The 23,276-nt window shown below is 34.3% G+C and overlaps 1 protein-coding gene across 3 annotated transcripts in view; it reads right to left on the bottom strand.

Annotated features, from left to right (window-relative positions):
• Nucleotides 1-2,456: 2,456 nt before the first annotated feature.
• GKAP1 (G kinase anchoring protein 1) overlaps nucleotides 2,457-23,276 on the bottom strand; it is an 80,546-nt gene continuing 59,726 nt past the window's right edge. For all 3 annotated transcript variants that reach the window (XM_059411787.1, XM_059411785.1, XM_059411786.1), the window contains 5 exons: nucleotides 13,161-13,262; nucleotides 9,302-9,365; nucleotides 6,087-6,157; nucleotides 5,121-5,198; nucleotides 2,457-2,783 (listed from right to left, as the gene is read on the bottom strand). In XM_059411787.1, coding sequence (XP_059267770.1) covers nucleotides 2,736-2,783; nucleotides 5,121-5,198; nucleotides 6,087-6,157; nucleotides 9,302-9,365; nucleotides 13,161-13,262 — 363 coding nt within the window. In that variant the 3' untranslated portion in view covers nucleotides 2,457-2,735. The remainder of the gene's footprint in view (nucleotides 2,784-5,120; nucleotides 5,199-6,086; nucleotides 6,158-9,301; nucleotides 9,366-13,160; nucleotides 13,263-23,276) is intronic.

The raw sequence follows: 23,276 nt of genomic DNA, 5'->3' as shown, positions 1-23,276 counted from the left end.
ATCTGAAATTTAAGATGAATGATAGCTATCCCCAAAACACCTCTCTGGCTGTCTCATTACTGTCCTATACTCCAAGCCAAATTAAGGCAATCTCCTTCATCAACACATTCTTTATCTTTCTGTTCCCTGAACACTCCATTGTTGGTTTTTTCCATCTTTTTCCTCTTCCTTTTTCGTTATATGACCTATACACTTAAAAGCTGCCTGTCCTTCAAGAAGCAGTTAAAAAACATTATTTTTTCTACAAATAACATCTGACTTTCCTATCAAATACACTCTCCTTATGGAATCCACTGTATTCTATCTTGAATTTTAGTTACTTATGTGCTGTTTTTTTTTATTCCTATTAGTCTGAAAATAATTTGAAGGAAGAGATTGCATCTTAGTTTTTTTAACCCAATACTTTCACTAGCTGTTCTCATTTGACACCCAATTTCACTCTGTTCAGTCATTTATGGAATATTCACTATGAGTCAAGGTCATACAACTAATAATAGAAGTGGGACTTCAACATAGTTCTAGTTCCTCTGGCTTTACTAACACACTACAGAAAATGTCAAAAATCCCACAGAGGCAAGAAATATTTTCTGTATTTAATTAACCAGCTATATTGCCATAATCATATTTTAAGAAAGAACTTATTAATGGAGTTTGAAATAATTAAAATAAATTGCCTAAGATAACCCTTTAAAATGGTTATGATGCAGGGTGCCTGGGTGGCTCAGTGGGTTAAGCCGCTGCCTTCGGCTCAGGTCATGATCTCAGGGTCCTGGGATCGAGTCCCGCGTCGGGCTCTCTGCTCAGCGGGGAGCCTGCTTCCCTTCCTCTCTCTCTGCCTGCCTCTCTATCTACTTGTGATTTCTCTCTGTCAAATAAATAAATAAAATCTTAAAAAAAATGGTTATGATGCATTTTTTTTCTGTGCTCCAACAGCAATCTGAATATATGACTATTATTTATTGGAATATTTTATGAGTATTTCTTTACATTTCTGTTTTCTTCCAATTGACCATGGATATATTTGCATCTCTTGTACTTAGCACAACATCTAGCACATGATAAGCTATCAATAATTTCAATGAACATTCAGGAAATGGAAAAGAATCTAAATAATATTTACTAAAAGAGAATGGCCAAGAAATCAATTTAATGGAAAAGAAACCCCAATGATCACTGATTGTGTTTTCTCTCCCTTACTAGATAAAGCTTTCCTGGATGAAACTAAAGTATCAGACTAGAGGTGATAGATTAAGCCATAGAAGTCGATGTATCAGTCAAAGAAAAAGAATTCAGAGAGAAAAACAGAGCAATGCTTACAGTATCCCAGAGACTATCCAACTCAAAAGAGGATGATCAATGATGTTTACTATGTGCCCACGTGATTTTAAATCAGGATATCCCAGTAGAAAATGGCATACCTGTTCAGCGTTTACTACGTGCCAGGCACTGTGCTAGATGCTAGATAACGTACTAAATGGATGATTTGCAGGCATCAAAAGCAGATGATACAGTGTGCTTCAGTAATTCAGTTCCTAAACTACTTGGGTAAATCAGTTATAAATGAAACCATTCAAGTTCTGTCTAGCTTGTTTGTATAGGACAACATTAGAAATTTGATTTTGTTCACCAGAGTTGAAAACTATGGCACCATGGAATACAAACATATATATTTAATGAATTAATTAGGTTCTAATAGCACTTATTCTTAAAGGTAATATCAGGAAAAAAAACTATCTAAAAAAGCTTTACCACTTTATTGAACAATTATTCACCATCTATTCTGTACCACACAAAGGATTAAGTGCTGGGTATATATGGAAAATAAGAAGTCACAAATCTTTCCAAGGTTCATGTAACCTCATGAAAGAACCCAGACATAAAAGCAATGATGACATTAAGTATTTTTTTCTTTCAAACACTTACATGAAGTGGAATTTTTCATATAATGCTGGTTTTGGAGGCCAAGGTCAGTATTTATATATTCATTTTTGTACTTTAATGAATCATATTTGTATTTCACTGATTATAGTAAAAACAAAGTCAATCCCATATACCACTATTTATTTTAGCTATTGATGAAAACCATGACAAATCTCTCATTCATTCCTCCCCCACTTTAACATTCTTTCTTTTCTCAGTGTGTCATGTTTCTGTCCACAAGACAGACTGTTCTTTAAACGAGTGTTTCGGTACAGATTTTGCTCCTTCTGCCTGGAATGCCTCTCAACAAATTTATAGCAAAGTTATCTACCCCCCTAAAACTACCTCATGCAAGTTTTCTCAATTTCCAAACAATATGCTATCATACTCTAATATGTATGGTAATTATTTTTGCTGTTGTCTTTACACCTCCCCCACTTCTATGTCTCCTGAGCATAAGCTACTTAAACAATCCATCCAATTAATTAATAATACTTTCACATTGTTTCTGAAATTTAAAAAACCAAACATATTAATGGAAGAGTAAATTAATTTTATTGACTGATGAAAAACTAAAGTGATAAGAAGTATGGATAATAAACAATAATCATTGAGTTCTGCTGGAATTCTATTTTTCTTCTTTTCACTTTAAGCCAAAAAGACATAAAATTATAGACTGTCTGTTAGTGAGCTAATCATTTTAAAGTTTCTTCAACAAAAACTGCATAGTTTAGCAGTTGCACAGCATTAAATATATACACTTTGCAAAACCCTGAAAGTTTTAATTTTTGTGTTGACCTCAAAGGCTAATGGAATCACCTACACTGGTCGGATTCAGAGTTTCTTTTCCCTTTTCTGCCACCCTGTAAAGAAAAATAGGGCAAATTATTTAGGAAGTATCATTTTAGGGGCATTTTCATTTTAAGAATAAATGAGACCAAAGGCATTTTGAGTACGAGAAAGAAGCAATTTTTTGAGTTTGCTGCAAATTTGAATGTGCATACCACTGAATTATTTTTACAAGGTTTTTTTTTATTATGTTCAGTTAGTCACTGTATAGTACATCACTAGTTTTTGATATAGTGTTCAACTATTCATTAGTTGTATATAACACCCAGTGCTCACCACAACACATGTCCTCCTTTCTACAAATGGTTAAAGCATGTTGTATGAAGCAGTTACTTCTACTTGAATTAGTTTAGACTTAGTAAGATCACCAATATTTTATTTTTTAGAGCTCATTTGGACTGTCTCAGGTTTTTAAAAATACGTAATTTTTTATCAATACTAAAATAAATAATTTGCTTCATTTAATCAGCAAATTTGCTAATTCAGTTCATTACCTTTAAGAATAACTCAATTTCTAATTCAAGTTAGTCTTATTCATATTAGATAGGATTAGAAATCTGATTTTGTTCATCAGTGGGTTGAAAAGTGGGTTATACTCTTCATATTGCTCAGTGACATTTATGAATCTGTATTTAATTTGCTCCAAATGAAACTCTAACCTATGAGGTAGGAGCATAAAAGATAAGAAGCATTTTACATTTATTACATTTAACATAACATTTTCTGACTGATTTAAAAAGCAAATACTCATTATAGAAATACAGAAAGTATGGTACAAAAAAGAAATTAAAATCATCCTTACCCACTCTACCCCCCATTTTAACCGTAAGTAATGGTTTGATGTATTTTTCCTTATAATAACTTTATAGTTTTCTCCTCTATTTTTATAAATTATGGCAACAATACCCAAACTTAGTTGATCAATAGAATCACCTTAATGGTAGTATTTTTCAAATTCTGATGTCTAGATTTTGTCCCAGATCTATTTATTTATAATTACCAGAGTTGAGCTGAACAATCTGTAATTCAAAAAGTTCCCAAGTGATTCTTGGTCACTTTCGTGGTCAGCCAAGTCTGGGAACTAGTACTTGTCTGTGGACGTGCATTTCTTAAAGTGGTTGGTGGTTCTGTCAGGGGCACATGAATCCAGACCCACTTACTAGTGTGGGCAGCTACTCTTTGTTGCTTTCATCTTTGTTCTGCTTATAACTTCCTTCTTGGTGGTCACAAACAATTCTACACCAACATTTTTTATTAAAAAAAAATCAAGTGTAAGAATGGCCTTATTCATTCCTCACCACATTAAAGTTTTGCACAGGTTCATTCAGAGGGAGAAAAAAAAAAGCAGAAGAGTGTATATGGGATCTAAGATGTGTAATGCAATGTATTGAAAACAAAATTTATTTCCCGTAGCAGGAAAACACAAATATATTTACTAAAAACCCTTCTACAAAGTAGATATCCACTGCGAAGGACCAGTGTTACACAGCTTAAAACTCATGCCTTGTTTTTCAACAAGATTAAAAACAAAAACAAAACAGAACAAAAACCCTGCATGAAATTTAAGGATCCTTTTTGAAGTCTCCCAAGCAAAGAGAATTCTCCTTCCTAGACTGGTAAAAGGTCAAACCTCAGACTGTTCAAACTTCTATGTTCTCCAGGCCAACAGTGGTAGCTTTCAAACCTTTTTGATTACAACTCCCCACATTAATTAACACATTTTTATATCATGACTTAGACACACATACATACATACAAATATATGTGTGTGTGTATACTGAAAAAAATGACTGATTTTTTTTTTTACTGCTTTGTCCAGAAAAAAATGCTGAATGCCAGCTTGTAAATGCAGAAGAAATAATAGAATTAGAAAAAGTTTCTGTTTTGCAACCACCAAAATAATGACTGATACAAATATCATCAATGGATGCTAAAACCACTGGGTAAAAAGAAAAGGATATTCACACAAACTCAAAGTATCACTTCATATATTTATTAATTATAAAGGAGAAAAGATATCTTTACAATGGAGATATCAACTGCTGTACCCACGTGATCAAATTTATATAGTAGGACAAATGTCATTTATGTACCTTCCCTCACTACGATTCACTGACACATATACCACATCATACCAAGGATTTTACTTTAGTTATTGCTGTATTTACCAATATTTAGAAAAACTCTTAACATTTTCTAAAGTGTAAATTATATGACCAATAATAACAAAATTATTAACATGTTTGGCAAACAGATTTTGGATTGAATAAAATAGTGCTTTATTCTCACATAGTATCTATTCTAAAGGTATTACTTGTGATGAGAACACTTTCAAAATTATAAAAGCATACCTGGTATTTGGCTAGCTCTGCTTGTAATACTTTCACTTTAGATCTTTCTTGTTCTAATGCAGCATGAAGTGAAGTCACCTAAAAACCAAATATTGAATTTAAAAGACTTTGTCTCTTTAGGCAAATACTCTTAATTCTTAACATTTACTCACAATGGTGAATTTGACTCAGAGAACCACCTCCCACCCACCAAGCACACACACAATTTCAGTTAAGCATTTTACTCATTTATATATAAAAGACAGATATGAAAAACTATTTTTAAAAAATTTATTTATTTTTTTCAGCGTAACAGTATTCACTGTTTTTGCACCACACCCAGTGCTCCATGTAATACGTGCCCTCCATAATACCCACCACCTGGTTCCCCCAACCTCCCACCCCCCGCCCCTTCAAAACCCTCAGATTGTTTTTCAGAGTCCATAGTCTCTCATGGTTCACCTCCCCTTCCAATTTACCCCAACTCCCTTCTCCTCTCTAACTCCCCATGTCCTCCATGCTATTTGTTATGCTCCACTAATAAGTGAAACCATATGATAATTGACTCTTTCTGCTTGACTTATTTCACTCAGCATAATCTCTTCCAGTCCTGTCCATGTTGCTACAAAAGTTGGGTATTCATCAAACTCGCTATTCTAAGAGAAAATGCAGAGTAAGGATGGGAAGGGAAGAAAGTCACATCCATGAATAGGGTAAGTTCTATTTGCCCTTTTTATTTCTATATTAGTCAGCTTCAACTAATATACAACCTTATCTTCCCTTAGGCTTTAGGACATTCCTACCTCTCTCAGCACAGTAAAGAGAACCTTAATTCATTTGCTATTACATGATAATAAAAAGTATAATTTGTTTTACTTTATCACAGTGCTGATGGGCTATATTTTTGTTTAATCGAGTTTCATAATTTAGGACTAAAGAGAAATAGCTTAAGAAAACCAGTCCTGTATATTTCAGAGTTTTTCTTACCTGTATAGTTAGCTCGTTCTTGATACTTTGTGATTCATCAACTTGCAGAAGTATTTCTGCTTTATCTTTCACTGACAAGAAAGGAAAAACAGCAGTATTATCTTTTCAATCACTCAAATATTTGAACAATACTTTAGTGAACCAAGATAGCAGTACAGTTGGGTGAAGACTAACTGTCCTTATAGAGAATGGATGTATTTCTTAATTCTATATAGCTCTTATTTTTTTCCACTGGTAAATTCTGATCATCATTATTACTACAGCAGTTTTTCTTGAAAATTTTACATTTTTTGTGGTGTTAAAATATTAATTGTATAGATATCTTGAAAGATAAATTTTTTCCAGCTATTCTAAAAAGGACAAGGACATAACCAATTTCCCATAGGGATGAAGCAAATATCTTGACTTATCTTAAAACAAGATTTTAAAAACAAGGTAGGATGTTTTTGTTTCGTTTTGTTAAATTGTCAGGGTGAGCAGTACTGTAAGGCCCACAAAAAATGATTTTTAACTGACTGTTCATACCAATAAAGCACTGTCAAGTAAATGTAGCTCATATGATATAACTGATTACATACACCCATGGTCCTTTGTCTAGAGATTTTCCCTCTTTGGGGAAGCAAGAGATCTATCTACATTTCAACCCCTAGGTTTCCTAGGTTTCAAAGATCTCTACATGGCTATCAACTTCTTTAATCCATGGTAATAGTTATAATGTATGACAAAGTAACTCCTCAATTTTGAAAAAACTAGGAGAGACTGAAGAGGTAAAACTATAATTAGTGAAGGAGGAAAAGATCAAATATATGAGTACTGTTACCACCACAGCTCTACCAATATAACACTGTAATTCAAATTTATCTGTCATAGTTTAATGCAGTAAGGTGAGACAGTGCATCAAAAATCAAATCAGTCTCTCAAGATTCAACTTGGTAACTTGTACATCCCCTCTCCCCAGAATTAGGCATACTCACTGAGAACAAGTGATTTTTAATAATTATATAACATTTCAATTATCGTCAATTTTCTAGTAACACGCTTGTTTTGAAAACACACATGTGTTTCATTGAGATTGCTGTATTATGGAAAAACCTGAACAGAACATGAATTTTGCATTTGCTTGAGCATAATTTCACAAATACAGAAAACAGCACCCATGCACACACCTCAAATATCGACCAGCTATCTCTGTCCACTGTTACTAAACCACACCAACTTTCCATTCTTCCATTGCTTCACAGTAACACACAGTCTGTGGACCATCTAAGGCCTATTTCCACAAGCAAACTAAAGGCAGCCTTTCAGGTAAAGTGCCATATTTATTAATAGTATTTGTGTTTAATCACTTTAACATGTATAAAACTGTGTTACTGTTTTTATTAGGTTCCCAACTTTTTTTTAAATGTGTCTCTGATGACTTTTCTTTTCCTTTGAGTGTTGCACCCTCCTAACCCTTTTCCCCATAAACTGTGTGGTTTTAACTGTGTGCTTTTGCAGAGATGGGTGATGTATGTGTTGCGTTATAAGGGAGCTGACTGTATTCACATTCACGTTATCAATGCTAGCATATGTGTGCTCTAATGTACTGTATTTTTCATGTAATGGTTCTACAGAAAATTCTTCCACTTGGATTTTTTTTAATTTAAATTCAATTAGCCAACATGTAGTACATCATTAGTTTTTGATGTAGTGTTCAATGACCCATTTGTTGTGTGTAACATCCAGTGATCATCACACCACATGTCCTCCTAAATGCCCATCACTGATCTATTTGTATATATATATTTTTAAGTAATCTCTACACCCAACATGGGAACTCGTGACCCCAAAATCAAGAGTTGCATGCTTTACCAACTGAGCCAGCCTGGAATCCCTATTTGGATTTTTTTAATAGTATACAGTATGGACAACACTGATGTTATTTACTGGTAGCCATTTTAATGTATATTTGACAGAAAGCTTTTATCAGTTAACTTTCTAACATTTCACAAATGTTTCCCTAAATAGAATATTACTTTGTTTTTACATATTTAAAAAACCATGCATCCAATGTCCAATGAACCCCTAATTTCTTCAATTAGAAATAGAGCTTGTAAACAATTTTTTTCATAATTTTGTTCATTAAATGATCCACATGGAAATCTGAAACATGCACAGATCTAAATCAATCTCAGAATGTTGATATCTAATTGTCCAAATAATACCTTTCCCCATTATTCTTTAACTTCTATTTTATCATAGTTAAGCTATATGTTAATAGTAAAGTTATTAAACAGTAAGTTTAAATCTATTTCAACACCATATATTCTTTTCAGCTGAACATGATTCTTGGTTTTTACTCATATGTTTTGATAACTGTTTTTTAATATGGTTAAAATTTTTATGAACAATTCCACTCCAGTATCTTCAATTTTTGGTATCTTGTTTATTCTGATTCAAGATGAGTTTCACAATTTCTTGAACACTATACAGTACTTACAAGAGATCTATCTGGGATATCACTGATACTTATTAACAGGGGCTTCATACAACATATACTTTACTAAATGTGATTATCTCTAATCATTTTTTATTGATTTCCTCGACTTCCTGCTGGTGAAATATTGCCAAAGTTTAGAGTGTCTGCAAAAGTATAGTTGGGAAGGGGCACCTGGGTGGCTTAGCTCGGTTAAGTGTCCAACTCTTGGTTTTGGCTCAGGTCATGATCTCAGGATTGTGAGATTGAGCCCTATATTAGGCTCTGTGCTCAGCACAGAATCTGCTTGTCCCTCCCCCTCTGCTCTTCCCTCTGCTCATGTGCACACACACATACACACTCTCTCTCCCACTCTATAATAAATAAATGAATTTTTTTAAAAAAAGACTGGGAAGAAGGGAAGAAGGAAAATTTAAAATGATAGGCATTCTCCTTCTAATAATTAAGAGAATCTTAAGCAAGTTCTATTCTTGTTTTCCTGCTGAATGTATTCCAATACTTTATAAGAACTGAAATTTCAAGCTTTCTCTTACCTGACTAGTTGGAAACTTGTGTTATACTAAGGTGCTGTAACACTAAGGTGCTGTAAGACCAAGTTGTAATAGTAAAATTATCAGCAACAATTCAATCTGAATCCCTCTAGGAAATATTTTTTTATTGAGTTAATTATATATCTTGAAAAATCATCTTCAAATTTTTTAAGGTTACTTTTAATTCCAAAAACAGACAAATCACTTACTTTCACCTTCCTGAAGCATTTTCAATAACTGTGCATTTCTTGCTTTTACTTCTTTATACTTTGCCTAATAGTCAAAGAAAAAAGATTAAATTTTTTAAAGTAAATGGTATAATTAATGACTTACTCTGAATTTATGGAGCTATGAATTTAGGCTTGCTGAAAGACAGAAACTACTTTTGAAAGAAATAGGATGGAGGAAAATGTATTCAGTACTATCTCCTTCTAAATTAATTCCATGGTATAATAATAGAAATTAATACTATAAGTGGTTGAAAAATAAAGAAGGAAGATATAAAACTGGAGAAAATTCAGGATAATACTAAATTTTCTTGAAGTTCTTTTTTTTCCCTTAAACAAAAACCCATAAAATATAATTAGATGAAAACAAAGAATGATGATTCATAGCTCTAAATCAAGACAGTCCAGTTCTATGTTAGAACTTTCTGCATCGGTTCTATATCTGCCATTTTCCAATATGTGGCTACTAACTACTGAGAGTGCCTAGGCGCACACACGCAGTACTTACAGAACTGTACAGCACAGTACTATGTCTCCTCATATAAGGCTTTATTAATCTCTCATTATTTCATTAACTATATGTTGTTAAAGTAACTTTTTGCTGATATGAATTAATAATTTACTGGAATATCTTTCAATTTCTTTATCCAAATGATTTAGCTTCTTCTCATACATAGATGACATAACTATACGCTTACAAACAAGAGGAAATACCTTCTCACATTAACATCTTTTTTCCAAGGAATTTTCCCCCTACAATATCCTCATTCAACATATCTTAAACAGATTTATTTATAAATATTTAACATATTAATACATTGGGAGAAAACAATACATTAACTACATTGTGGAAAAACAAAAGATCAGAGAAAGAAAGCAGATGAGTATAAGAACTTGTCATTTCTTCTCTTAACACATATGTACATAAGTCAGAAGTTACTGATTTCAAAATCTTTCTTGTAAAATGTATTTAATGTATTTTACATCAAATGCCAGTTAAGATGGCTTTTACTAAACACTATCCAGTAAACTGCTAATAATAAACCAGTAATGACATTCATAATGTTGCAGACAATACCCTGAACAGAAATAAACACCACAGTAAATACAAAGGGAGCAGAACTTCTGAGAAGCTTAGGAATGAATGAGGGAGGTAAGTCAGACAGACACATAAAAATATGAAAGGGAAAATATACATAGTTAACTACAAGTATATTCACTATGAAAATTTATCCACTGTGAATATGAAACTTTCTAAGAAATTCTCTAACAGGGCCTCAATCAATGTTAATATCTTGCCAAACTCTATCCAGCTCAAGCCTTTTGTCCAAGGTACACATCAGTGTCCCCAGAGACCTCTCATAGCAGACTTCAGGTCTAAAATCAGCCCATAAAGCAAAAATTGCAAATGAGGAAAATCACCTATGAAAAATCCTAGGCTGTCCATAAAAATAGCATATATAGTTTTGTATATACAACCAGAATAGCAAATGTATCTATAAAAACAAAACATACTCCCTGAGTGCTGTGAAGTGTGTAAACCTGGTGATTCACAGACCTGTACCCCTGGGGATAAAAATATATGTTTATAAAAAATAAAAAATTTTTAAAAAATAAATTAAAAACAAAACAAAACAAAACATACTAATGTCATGCATTTTATAAGAACATAAATGAAGGGGTGCCTGGGTGGCTCAGTGGGTTAAAGCCTCTGCCTTCGGCTCAGGTCATGATCCCAGGGTCCTGGGATCGAGCCCCGCATCAGGCTCTCTGCTCAGCGGGGAGCCTGCTTCCTCCTCTCTCTCTGCCTGCCTCTCTGCCTACTTGTGATCTCTGTCTGTCAAATAAATAAATAAAATCTTTAAAAAAAAAAAAAAAAGAACATAAATGAAATATACAAGACCCTTAATAGTATTTTTAACTTCATGAAAAAGAGAGCACTTAAATTAAATGATACATTGTAACTTTAGCTACATTCTGAACATCTATGCCTACATCTATTGCCCTTTCAAACTTGGCATATACAAAATGAGATACAGGTCCCCTCTGCCCAAACCTGTTCGAAATGTGCTTTTCCTCTCACACTCCACACCTATTCATTGCTTTACTACAGTGTCTTCACTTCAGGCCTCATGCATATATGTATATATATCTTATATACATCTTATAAATATATCTATATACATCTTATATTTCAGCCAAATTTTTAGATAAGAATTGAAGTATATATTCATTTAGCACCAGTCCAATGGTTCTCGTTGTGGTTCTTTTTTTTCTGCCTACAATTTATGAAGCTTTAGGTTTATTTATTTAATTCTATTTTCTTCATCATGATAAGAGTACTCTTTAATCCCCATCACCTATTTCTCCCCATCTCTCCCCACACCTCCCCTCTGGTAACCATCAGTTTGTTCTCTATAGTTAAGAGTCTGTGTCTTGGTTTGTCTCTCTTTTTCTCCCCTTTTGTTTTGTTTCACTTCTCAAATTCCACATATGAGTGAGATCATATGGTGTTTGTCTTTCTCTAACTTATTTCACTTAGCGTTATATGCTCTAGATCCATCATTGTTGCAAATGGCAAGATTTCATTCTTTTTATGGCTGAATAATATTCCATCTCTCTCTCTCTCTCTCACACACACACACACACGCACACACACACGCAGGCTGCATCTTCATCATCTTTGTTGTGCCCAACAAAAGAAAAGGGAAATATAAATCACAAAGAAAAAGCCAAGGGAGATGGGTGGATATAGTCCAAAAAGGCTTTAGCAGGGATGATACTTAAAGGCATGTGTAGCAGAGAAAGGAAAATATCATCAGAGCTGGGACTTGATTTATCATTTTTTTCACTACTACATTGTGTGGGGCCCAGAAAAGTACTTGACACATTATAGGCACTCAATAAATAACTGTTGGGTGAATAAATATTAATCAAAAAAGAATGACAAAAAAGATGAATAAGAGATTTTTTGAAAAGCCTAAGAAGTGCGTAGAAGAGTAACATGTAGGTTTTGGTTTTAAAAAATTTTATAAATAACAAGTGTTGGCGAGGATGTAGAGAAATTGGAACCTTTGTGCATTGATCATGGGAATGTGAAATGGTGCATGTGCTATGGAAAACAGTCTGACAATTTTTCTAAAAGTTAAATACAGAAGTACTTTATGATCCAGAAATCCCACTTTTAGGTATATACCCAAAAGAACTGAAAGCAGGAACTCAGATACTGGTATACTAATGTTCATGGCAGGAATTGTTCAAAATAGTGAAATGGTGGAAACAATGCAAGTGTCCATAAACAGAACAAACAAATTGTAGCATATATATACAACGGACTATAAAAAGAATGGAATTCTGATACATGCAAAAACATGGATGAAACTTGAAAACGTTACACTAAGTGAAATAATTCAGACACACAATGACAAATACATGATTCCACTTACATGAGGGATCCAGAATAAAGCAAATTCATTGGGATTAGAGGTCACGGGGGGGCCGAAAGAAAAGGAAAATGGGGAGCTATTTAATGGTACAGAATTTGGGTTGATGAAAAAGTTCGGGAAATAAATAGTGGTGATAACTACACAACACTGTGAAGATAATTAATGCCAATGAATTATACACCTAAAAATGGTTGAAATGGCAAGTTTAATGTTATACGCATATTCACATGATTAAAAAATCATATTGCAATTCATATTTTATATTAGTGAGAGTTTAAAAACCTAAACTGCAGAAATATTTCTATTAATCAAATATTATATATATATTGACATATAGGAAAAACAGAAAAGTGTGATTTTATAGAATTAGTTCACAGCAGTAAATAATTACAAACCTCCCATTGAGTGATCACATTTTTCAGCTTCTGGATTTCAGCATCCTTCCTTTCAAGTTCCAACTTTAGTCTTTCAATTCTTCCATCTTTCAGAACTACTTCCTATGGGAGAAAAACACTATTTTAGAATTAAGATAGTTCTGGGGCACCTGGCTGGCTCAGTCAGTATAGCATGTGACTCTTGATCTCAGGGTTTTCAGTTTGAGCCTCACTTTTGGTATAGAGATTACTTAAAAAAATAGTATCTTAAGGAAAAAAAAAATATAGTTTTTGAAATTAGTTTTTGGAATAGTTTTGGAAAACCAATTCTGGTTTACAATATTCCTCCTCTGTGGAAAGTTTAACAGGAAAACAATTCTGATTTTCCTGATTTCAGTTCATTTTCTAGAGCAACCTTAAACTACTGACTACATTTCTACTTCTACTCAAATATATAATTGTAATTATTACAGCGATAGCAAATAAGATATTTATGATTAATCTCAAACTACAAACATAACAGCATAATATCAAAGCTTCAAAATATTTTTTTATTTTTTTAAAGATTTTTATTTATTCATTTGACAGAGAGAGAGAGATCACAAGTAGGCAGAGAAACAGGCAGAGAGAGAGGAGGAAGCAGGCTCCCTGCTGAGCAGAGAGCCCGATGCGGGGCTCGATCCCAGGACCCTGGGATCATGACCTAAGCCAAAGGTAGAGGCTTTAACCCACTGAGCCACCCAGGCGCCCAAAAGCTTCAAAATATTTCTATACTGGAATAAACATTAAAAGTACTGTTAGAAGTTGTTCTTAGTCTATCTTTAGAACCCAAAAGAATTTAAAACTTATGAGAAAAAATAAACAGTAGCAAGTTTTTATAATTATAATTATAAAAAGTAAATAACAAAAAACAAACCGCAAAATTAAGAACTTTTCTCTAAATCAGCAATTAGCAGACAGAAAATACAACTAGAAAAACCATTCCCCCCAAGTTGCTATAAAAAAATCCCTAAAAATATAATTCAGAAAGTTTTAGGATCTATAAAGAAATTTGTAAAATATTGAAAAGGACATGGAACAAATTATGTTTGTAGATGGGAAGACTAATTGTTACTTTGTAAATTTAATAAAATTTCAATTGAAATTCCAGTCAAAACTTCATCTGGAAGAATGCAGGATAGAAACAAAAAGTTAAAGCAATGAAGGAGAATTTGCCTACCAAATAACTGTACACCAAACAGCAAAAATAGCTACAATAGTATGGTCAGGGCACTTGAGTTGACAGAGCAGTGTACCAGAAAACAAAGTCCAGAAAGAGATTTAAGATACAAGAATTTATTGTAATATAATTATGGTATTTTAAAGACATGAGAAAAGGCTGAATTACAGAATAAATGTAGGTTATAGGATAAGTGGCTAACAGGGAAAAAAAATCAGGTTAAATAAATCCTTGACATCTTGTACTACACACCCAGATAATTTTAAATGCAAAAAAAATCATTCCAAAGTCAAATGAGAATATAAATTGGTTCTATTTATCTAATGAGTGATGTGGCAACATTAACTTATTCTAAAGATACTCTCTGAGCACTAGCTACTAGGTATTGCATGTACTATGGTGAAGAGAACTGAAAAGACACTCGCTCTCATGGGACTTGTCCTGGAGGGGAAGAAGATATAAACATAAATGCTGCAATTAGAAAGCGAGGTTTAAGCTATGAAGAAAAGAAGCATGAAGAAAAGTGAGCTCTCTCTGATGTAGTGACATTTAAAATGGACTCTGAGTGATGGGAAGGAACTGGCTAAGCAAAACCTGGCTAAGCAAAAAGAGATTTCCAAGTAAAAAGAACCATATGTTTAAAGCTCCAAGGCAGGAAAGGAGCCTAGAGAATTGGAAGAAAAAGAGGCCAATATGGTTGGAGTTTAGGGCGGGGGTAGATAGGGTAGGACAGAGGACTCATCTTGGAGGGTCTTGTGAAACCATGAAGGAATTTGAGCAGACTATCAGCTTTCTATTCATGCTACATTTATGTTTTTAAGGGATCACTTTGGTTGCCGTGGGAAATGCATCAGAGTTGATAAAAGAGGTGGAAAACACCTTTCATTGCTACTGCAAGCCCACGTCAGTGAAGATTATGCCGAGATCAGAAGCAGTTTAGATGGAAAGAAATGTATCTTGCGATAAATTATTTGAGAGCAGAATCTACAGTATTTTATTAGCAGTTGAATGTGGCAGGTGAGGATGATCACTTCAAGATTCTAGTTTAAGGGATAAGGAGGGGGTGGATCCAGATTAGAAACACATATAATATTAGGCCCAAGAATTTCACTACTAGGAATTTACCTTAAATAGATAAGTGAGGTGGGGGCGGATATCTATTTGTGTTCACTGCAGATGTATTACAAAAAACTAGGCATCAATTTAAATGGCTAACAATAGGATATATACTAAACATATGGTAAATTTATAAAACTGAAAACTCTGAAATCACTAAAAATGATATAGAACTATAAATATATTCACATGGTCTCAATATTATGACACTATATGCAAAGAAAAAATTCTGGAAGGACATACATTAAAAATTTACTAACTCTTAGGAGATTTATTTTTGTGAGATTATGGAAATTTCACCTTATTGTTTAAAAAATTCCTTTGATCAAAATTGTTTTATACTGAGTATAGAATCACTGAGTAATATAAAATATTATTCTAATTTTGAAAAAACAGAAACACATAAGTATTAAAATAAAATCTACATGAATAAGAATATCATCTTTGAGTAGGAAAGCCCTTCTGAACATAATAGGAAAGCCCTTCTGAACATAATACCAAATGGAGGAAACTAAAAGGAAAAGCCAATATATTTAACTTGATGAATAATCTCCTTATTATTATTATTTAGTACTTACAAAGTACTAAAACAAAATCTAAAGATAAATGAAACCCTTATGGTTTGCCTCCCTCTCTGTTTTTATCTTATTTTATTTAAACTGGAAAAAACAGCCACAACCATATGAAAGGCATATAACCAATAAACATGAAATATACAATCTCAGTAGTAAACAAAGAAATGTTACAACAAACTGGTACATTTAAAATATTTTTTTCTCGGGGCGCCTGTGTGGCTCAGTGGGTTAAGCTGCTACCTTCAGCTCGGGTCATGATCTCAGGGTCCTGGGATCGAGTCCCGCATCAGGCTCTTGGCTCAGCAGGGAGCCTGCTTCCCTCTCTCTCTTTGCCTACTTGTGATCACTGTCAAATAAAAAATTTTAAAAAAACCAAACCTTTAAAAAGATAAAAATAAAATATTTTTTTCTCATTTTGGGGTACTGGAAAGCAATTTAGTTATTAAAAAACTCAATTACTTCATGTTGTAAGAATTATTACTCAAAATGCTCACAATCTTTAACTAAAAAGTGGTCTATTTAACAGTTTCTACATTATTTGGGGGGAAAAAAGTATATATCTAAAGAAAAGTAGGAGCAAAACAAACTTCAATAGTTTTCTCCAAGTGAATAAATTTAAGGTCCTTTTTCCCACTGCATCTACAAACTGGGGACAGTATCTACCAACTTCATAGCTAACTGTGCAAATTAAATGAAATAACCATTTTAAGTACTTAATATAGTATCTGGCAAATATATAGTAAAACCCTCAAAGATTAATTTTTGCCATTATCATTTCTCTACATATCAGTAGTTCCCAAAATTTCTTTAACAAAGATTACTTTCTGGGATGCCTGGGTGGCTCAGTTGGTTAAGTTTCTGTGTTCAGCTCAGGTCATGATCCCAGAATCCTGGGATTGAGTCCTGCCTGGGGCTCCTTGTTCAGTAGGGAGCCTGCTTCTCCCTCTGCCTCCTGCTCCCCCTGCTTGTGCTCTGACAAATAAATAAAATTTAAAAGAAAAAAAGAGATGGCTTTCCAGGGGCGCCTGGGTGGCTAAGTTGGTTAAGCATCCAATTCTTGGTTTCGGCTCAGGTCATGATCTCAGGGTTCTGGGATTGAGCCCTGCGTCAGGGTCTGTGCACAGTGGAGAGTCTGCTGGAGATTTTTTTCTTTCCCTCTCCCTCTGTCCCTCACCACTGCTTGCACACTCTCTCTCTTAAAAATAAATAAATCTTAAAAAAATAAAGATCACTTTTTTTAAAAAAGATTTTATTTATTTATTTGACAGACAGAGATCACAAGTAGGCAGAGAGGCAGGCAGAGAGAGAGAGAGAAAGGGAAGCAGGCTCCCTGTGGAGCAGAGAGCCGGATGCGGGACTCGATCCCAGGACGCTGAGATCATGACCTGAGCCGAAGGCAGCGGCTTAACCCACTGAGCCACCCAGGAGCCCCTAAAGATCACTTTTTAAAAAACAAAACCATACTGTTTAAATGTGCATTCATATTTTTATTAACATATAATTTATTATTTGTTTCAGGGGTACAGGTCTGTGAATCATCAGTCCTACATACTTCACAGCACTCACCATAGCACATACCCTCCTCAATATCTATCACCCAGCCACCCTATCCCCCGCCCCAGCAGCCCCTAGTTTGTTTCCTGAGATTGAGTCTCTTCTGGTTTGTCTCCCTCCCTGGTCCCATCCTTTTTCATGTGCATTCATTGCTATTAAGTCTTATATTTCAATTAATAAATTTTAGAAATATTTTCTAAGTAGAAAATGTTATACACTAAAATGAGGATACAAGGATGTACAAGATAAAGTTCATGTCCACAAAGGATGTGTAATCTGTTAAGAATGATAATAAAAATGTACTTGTGAAATGTGCCATAAGAAAAACAAAATGCTGTGAGGTAAAAAAGGAAGGAAAGATCACATCCAGATTTTCTGTTTTTGGTGTGTGGGGTAGAGCAGTGAGAGAAAGCTTCAGGGAGATGACAAGCGACATGAATCTTGAGCAAAGCCAGGGAGGATAGAGCATTCTGTAATAGGTGTGCTTTGCTCTGGCTAGGAGAAAATCTGGGAAAGAATATGGCTGAAGTTTAATTAGGTTGAAACTATACCATAGAACAATGATTTTATACTTATTTGACAGTGATCCACATTAAGGAATGTTTTAGATCATGACCCAGGATACACACGGGTTGGTGCATGAATATGTACTTAAGTGTGTATGCTGTGTATGTATACGTAGACACACAGAAACAAATTTTGTAAAATACGAATAGATATCATATATTCTTGGTATTTTTCTTTTTTTCCCTATTATCTACTGTATTTTTCTACTACCTATCTATAAACCTACTAAATTGATTTCTGGATGGGTTAAATGAGGGGGAAGTCTCAGTTTGAAAAGCACAGCCTGAGAACTTTACATATCAGGGCAAGGATACTATACTTGATTCAGAAGACACTGAAGTTTAAGGACTTGGTGTGGCATGGCAGAAGTCATGCTTTTTAAAAAGTCATTTGGTCGCAGTGTAGAAGAGAAATTACTCCTAGTGTTAGAAGGCAGGAGGCAGAAAGAGTTGTTAAAACTTACTGAAATAATACCAGTAAGAGAGAGAGAACCTAAAATAGAAACGTGCTCATGAAAATGGAAGAGAAGATAGATTTGAAAAATATGTCATCGATTAAAAACTCCCAGACCTTCAAAAACAGAAAAGTGAAAAAGGAAGTTTAGAGCCTATATATCTGGATAAAATGACAGAAACAAAAAACAAAAATGATGTAAGTCAAGCCAAATGCTTAGTTTGGAGTAAACTATGGACATGAGTTTGGACACAGTGAGTATAGGTATCAACAGAGCAAAAGAGCAAGATACACAAAGACAATGAATAAAACAGCTCTGAAGTCCATAAGATGAGCAGTGGATGATCTACCCAATGCTGGTAAAGTCGTGGACAATGTAGTAAGCTCATAGCCTACTTCTAGAAGACAATGTTGATAAGAAGATGTTTATATCCTTTGATTCAATTACTATCTTTTTTTCCTTTTCCTTTTCTTTTTTGTTTTCTTAAAAAAAAATTTTTTTTAAATTTCTTTCCAGTGGTCCAGAATTCATTGTTTATCCACCACACCCAGCACTCCATGCATACGTGCCCTCCATAACACCCACCATCATGCTCACTCAACTTCCCACCCCCTTCCCCTCCAAAACCCTCAATTACTATCTTTTAAGAATTTTTTCAAGGAGCACCTGGGTAGCTCAGTCAGTTAAGTGTCTGATGTTTGCTAGGGTCATGATCTTGGGTCATGGGACTGAGCCCCATGTCAGGCTCTACACTCAGTGGGGAGTTTGCTTGAGATTCTCTTTCCCCTGTCCCTCTGCCCCTCCCCAACACTCATGCACACTCCCCCCACAAAATAAATAAATCTTTTAAAAAATTTTATTTTAAGGAGACGTACCTAGCTGGCTCAGTGGGTAGAGCATGTAACTCTTGATCTTGGGGTTATGGGTTTAAGCTCTACACTGGGTAAAAATCACTTAAAAATATAAATTTTTTTTTAATTAAAAATATAAAATCTTAAATTGGGGATGTCTGAGTGGCTCAGTCAATTACGTGTTCGCCTTCAGCTCAGGTTATGATCTCAAGGTCGTGGGATCAAGTCCCACATCAGGCTCCTTGTTCAGTGAGGAATCTTATCCCTCTGCCCCTGCTCGTGCTCTCTCTCTCTCTCTCTCTCTGACAAATAAATAAATCTTTAAGAAAAAAATGAATTTGTTTCAAGAAAATAATTCATAGAAAAATTAAACATAGGAAGATGTTCAATGAATATCAAGTGACCAATTCCATACAACCTAAATATTCAATAATAGGGCAATGAATGACCAAGTGAATTATAATATTGACTTGACAATATAATGCATGGTTTATAAAAGGGGCTATAAAACTAATTGCTTATTATTATAATTATTTTCAAAATACCTATGCATGTGACATTTTCCTTTAAAATCAGCATTCAAAAATGAAACCATATGTTAAGAATGGGTGAATTAGAGTTGATTTATTTTGTACCTTTAACAATTCCTGAGTATATTAATGTATAGTAAAAGAGGATTTACGGGTGTCTGGGTGGCTCAGTTGGTTAAGCAACTGCCTTTGGCTCAGGTCATGATCCTGGAGTCCCAGGATTGAGTCCCATACTGGGCTCCCTGCTCTGCAGGGAGCCTGCTTCTCCAGCTGACCTCCCTCCTCTCATGCTCTCTCTCTCTCATTCTCTCTCTCTCTCAAACAAATAAATAAAATCTTAAAAAAGAAAAAGGATTTAACCATGGCAGAAAGAAGAGCTTGATTTCTTTGAAAAAAGGAGTATAATGGAGAAAGGAAGGAGATAAAGAAAGAGAGAAATATTTTCCTAAATGGTCTCAATCTTTTCCTTTTCCCCATTACACTCAATGATACTGGGAAAATCCTAACTGTTTAATTATGAAAGATTTTGCATACACAATAGAAATATATAATGACACATGAAGGTAAAAAGAAAATAACCCAATAGGTAGATTAAGAATTTGAACATTACGGGGCACCTGGGTGGCTCAGTGGGTTAATCTAGGGTAGAATTTCTAGAACATATGGTCTTCCCATCATCTTCAACTTGAAAAGTTAATACCAGTTGCTAGATTCTGGCGGACAACAAGGGAGAGGCCAGTAAAATGGTCCAAACTTTCAGCTATAAGATGAATCAGGTCGGAGAACTAATGTACGCCATAGTGACTATGGTTGATAACACTGCATTGTATAATTGATGTTTTAAGAGGCTAGAACTTAAACATTCTTAAAAAAAAAAAAGATAAATATGTGAGATGGTAAATGTGTTTAAATAGATGGGAGGAAACGTTTCACAATGTTTATGTATATCAAATCATCATGACACGCATTTTATTTTTTATGATGTATATTTTAAATATCTTACTATTTTATATCTCAATTATACCTCAATAAAGCTGAAAAAAAACTGTTGCACCTTTACACACACAAAAAATAAAAACTTTATACCAAACTGTTTTCCAAAATGGTTATACTAATTTACACTATACCAGCGGCAGTATGCTACTGTTGTTCTATACCTTTAACAATACCGAGCACTGTCAAATTCTTAACACTAGTCTTCAACTTCATTCAGTTTTTCCTAGGCACTGCAATGAAATTATCATCATAAAAACTTTGTTCTCTGCTTTAAAACCTTCAAAAATTCTTTAGTGTCTACTAACTAAACCATAAATCAGGCCTTTGATCCTCCGCAATCTTTTCCAATTTAACTTGCCAAACACACTATTCTCCTCAAAGGTCCTTCTGTTTTGGGGCGCCTGGGTGGCTCAGTGGGTTAAGCCGCTGCCTTCGGCTCAGGTCATGATCTCAGAATCCTGGGATCGAGTCCCACATCGGGCTCTCTGCTCGGCAGGGAGCCTGCTTCCCTCTCTCTCTCTCTCTGCCTGCCTCTCCATCTACTTGTGATTTCTCTCTGTCAAATAAATAAATAAAATCTTAAAAAAAAAAAAAAAAAAAAAAAAAAAAAAAAAAAAAAAAAAAGGTCCTTCTGTTTTAATTAGGTTGGCTTATACTTCACTGCCTCCATACTCACAGCATTCTAGTTTCTTCTCCCTCACCTGTGCATATTCAAATTCTACTGTTCTGTACATTCCAATTCAAAAGCCATTTTTTCCTAAGAAAGCCATCTCTGATCTCCATTCCTGTGAATTACCATGGCACTTTACCAATATATCTTTTTTGAGACACAACATTTTCTACCGTGTACAAAAACAATTATATATTGAGTACTATGTACAACATACTCTGATAAAAATTTAAAATCTTAACTACTAATTAATTGCAACTCCTAACAATAGTACATGAGAGGCAAGTAATTTCTTCCCAATAGAAAAGAACTGATAAGCTACTGAAGCTGTATTTTGTGTTATTAGGTTTGATTGATTTCAAAGTCTTTGTTTTTGGTTTTGCTTTGGTTTTATTAGATCATTAACATTACTTGACTGAATTTTTATATGCCCAGATTTGTCCTACGAAGGACTTGAGACACCTATTTGCTGAAATACACAAATATAATTCTTTCTTCTTTTTTTCTTTATCTTTTTTTTTTTAAGATTTTATTTATTTGTCAGAGAGAGAGATGGAGAGAGAGCGAGCATAGGCAGACAGAATGGCAGGCAGAGACAGAGGGAGAAGCAGGCTCCCTGCTGAGCAAGGAGCCCGATGCGGGACTCGATCCCAGGATGCCGGGATCATGACCGAAGGCAGCTGCTTAACCAACTGAGCCACCCAGGCGTCCCCAAATATAATTCTTTCTATCCAAAAATAATCTGAGGTGGTTTAAAAAAATAAAAAAGATATGGACCACAAAGAGAAGAATCATAGTCGATGAAAAAAGAAGCAGCACATATCCTAACCATAAATGCTAACCTTGTTGCATGGATCATACATAAAATTTGACAGTCAAGGCAAAACTTCAAAACATTAAATTTAATTCAATGTTAGAAAGGAAAAAGTTCACAAGTACTTCTTGTACAGGCAAGGATTTCCTGCCACTAAGTTGAAAATAGATTTCCATGCAGAATTATGTTAGTGTTATTTATAAACCCATCTTACTGTTGCATTAGAATAAAAAGGGTCTGACTTCTTTTGTGTCCTATATAACACAACACAGTTGGGTGTTTAATTCGTTGAGTGACTGAATTTATCAATCTTAATGAAACAAAGAGCTCATGTCCACTGGAGAATAGGAGGATGGGAAATGGGCTTTTAGATTTTGGAACAGCCACTCTAGGAATCTGTCAAAGTCAAATTGTACAGAATTGCTGAATCATTTATATTGTACACCTGAAACTGTAGGTTTATTATAGTTTGATTTAAAAAAAAGAAAAGAAAAGAAAAGAAAAGAAAGGTGAACCAAAGGACTGTTATGTGGCAGTTACATTGCACTGATTTTTGGAACAGAATAGTAGCATTGTCTTAAAATATGTATGTATTTTCCAGCAACACCTGGCAGCCCAGGAATTAAATCAGAATAGGGAAAGTGGGCAATACTGCGAAAGCCAGTGCTGTGCACCTACAGGGGAAGAAGAGAAAACCAAGGAGGTAAAGGGAAAGCACTACTGCTGAACACCACTGAAACTGCTCACTACAAATTTCAGGCTGAGAAGTTATTGATGGATTGGAGGTCAAT

Source organism: Mustela nigripes, chromosome 9 (assembly GCF_022355385.1).
Source record: "Mustela nigripes isolate SB6536 chromosome 9, MUSNIG.SB6536, whole genome shotgun sequence".
In the NCBI taxonomy this organism is placed as follows: Eukaryota; Metazoa; Chordata; class Mammalia; order Carnivora; family Mustelidae; genus Mustela; species Mustela nigripes.
This window is presented reverse-complemented; position numbering and strand designations above follow the sequence as displayed.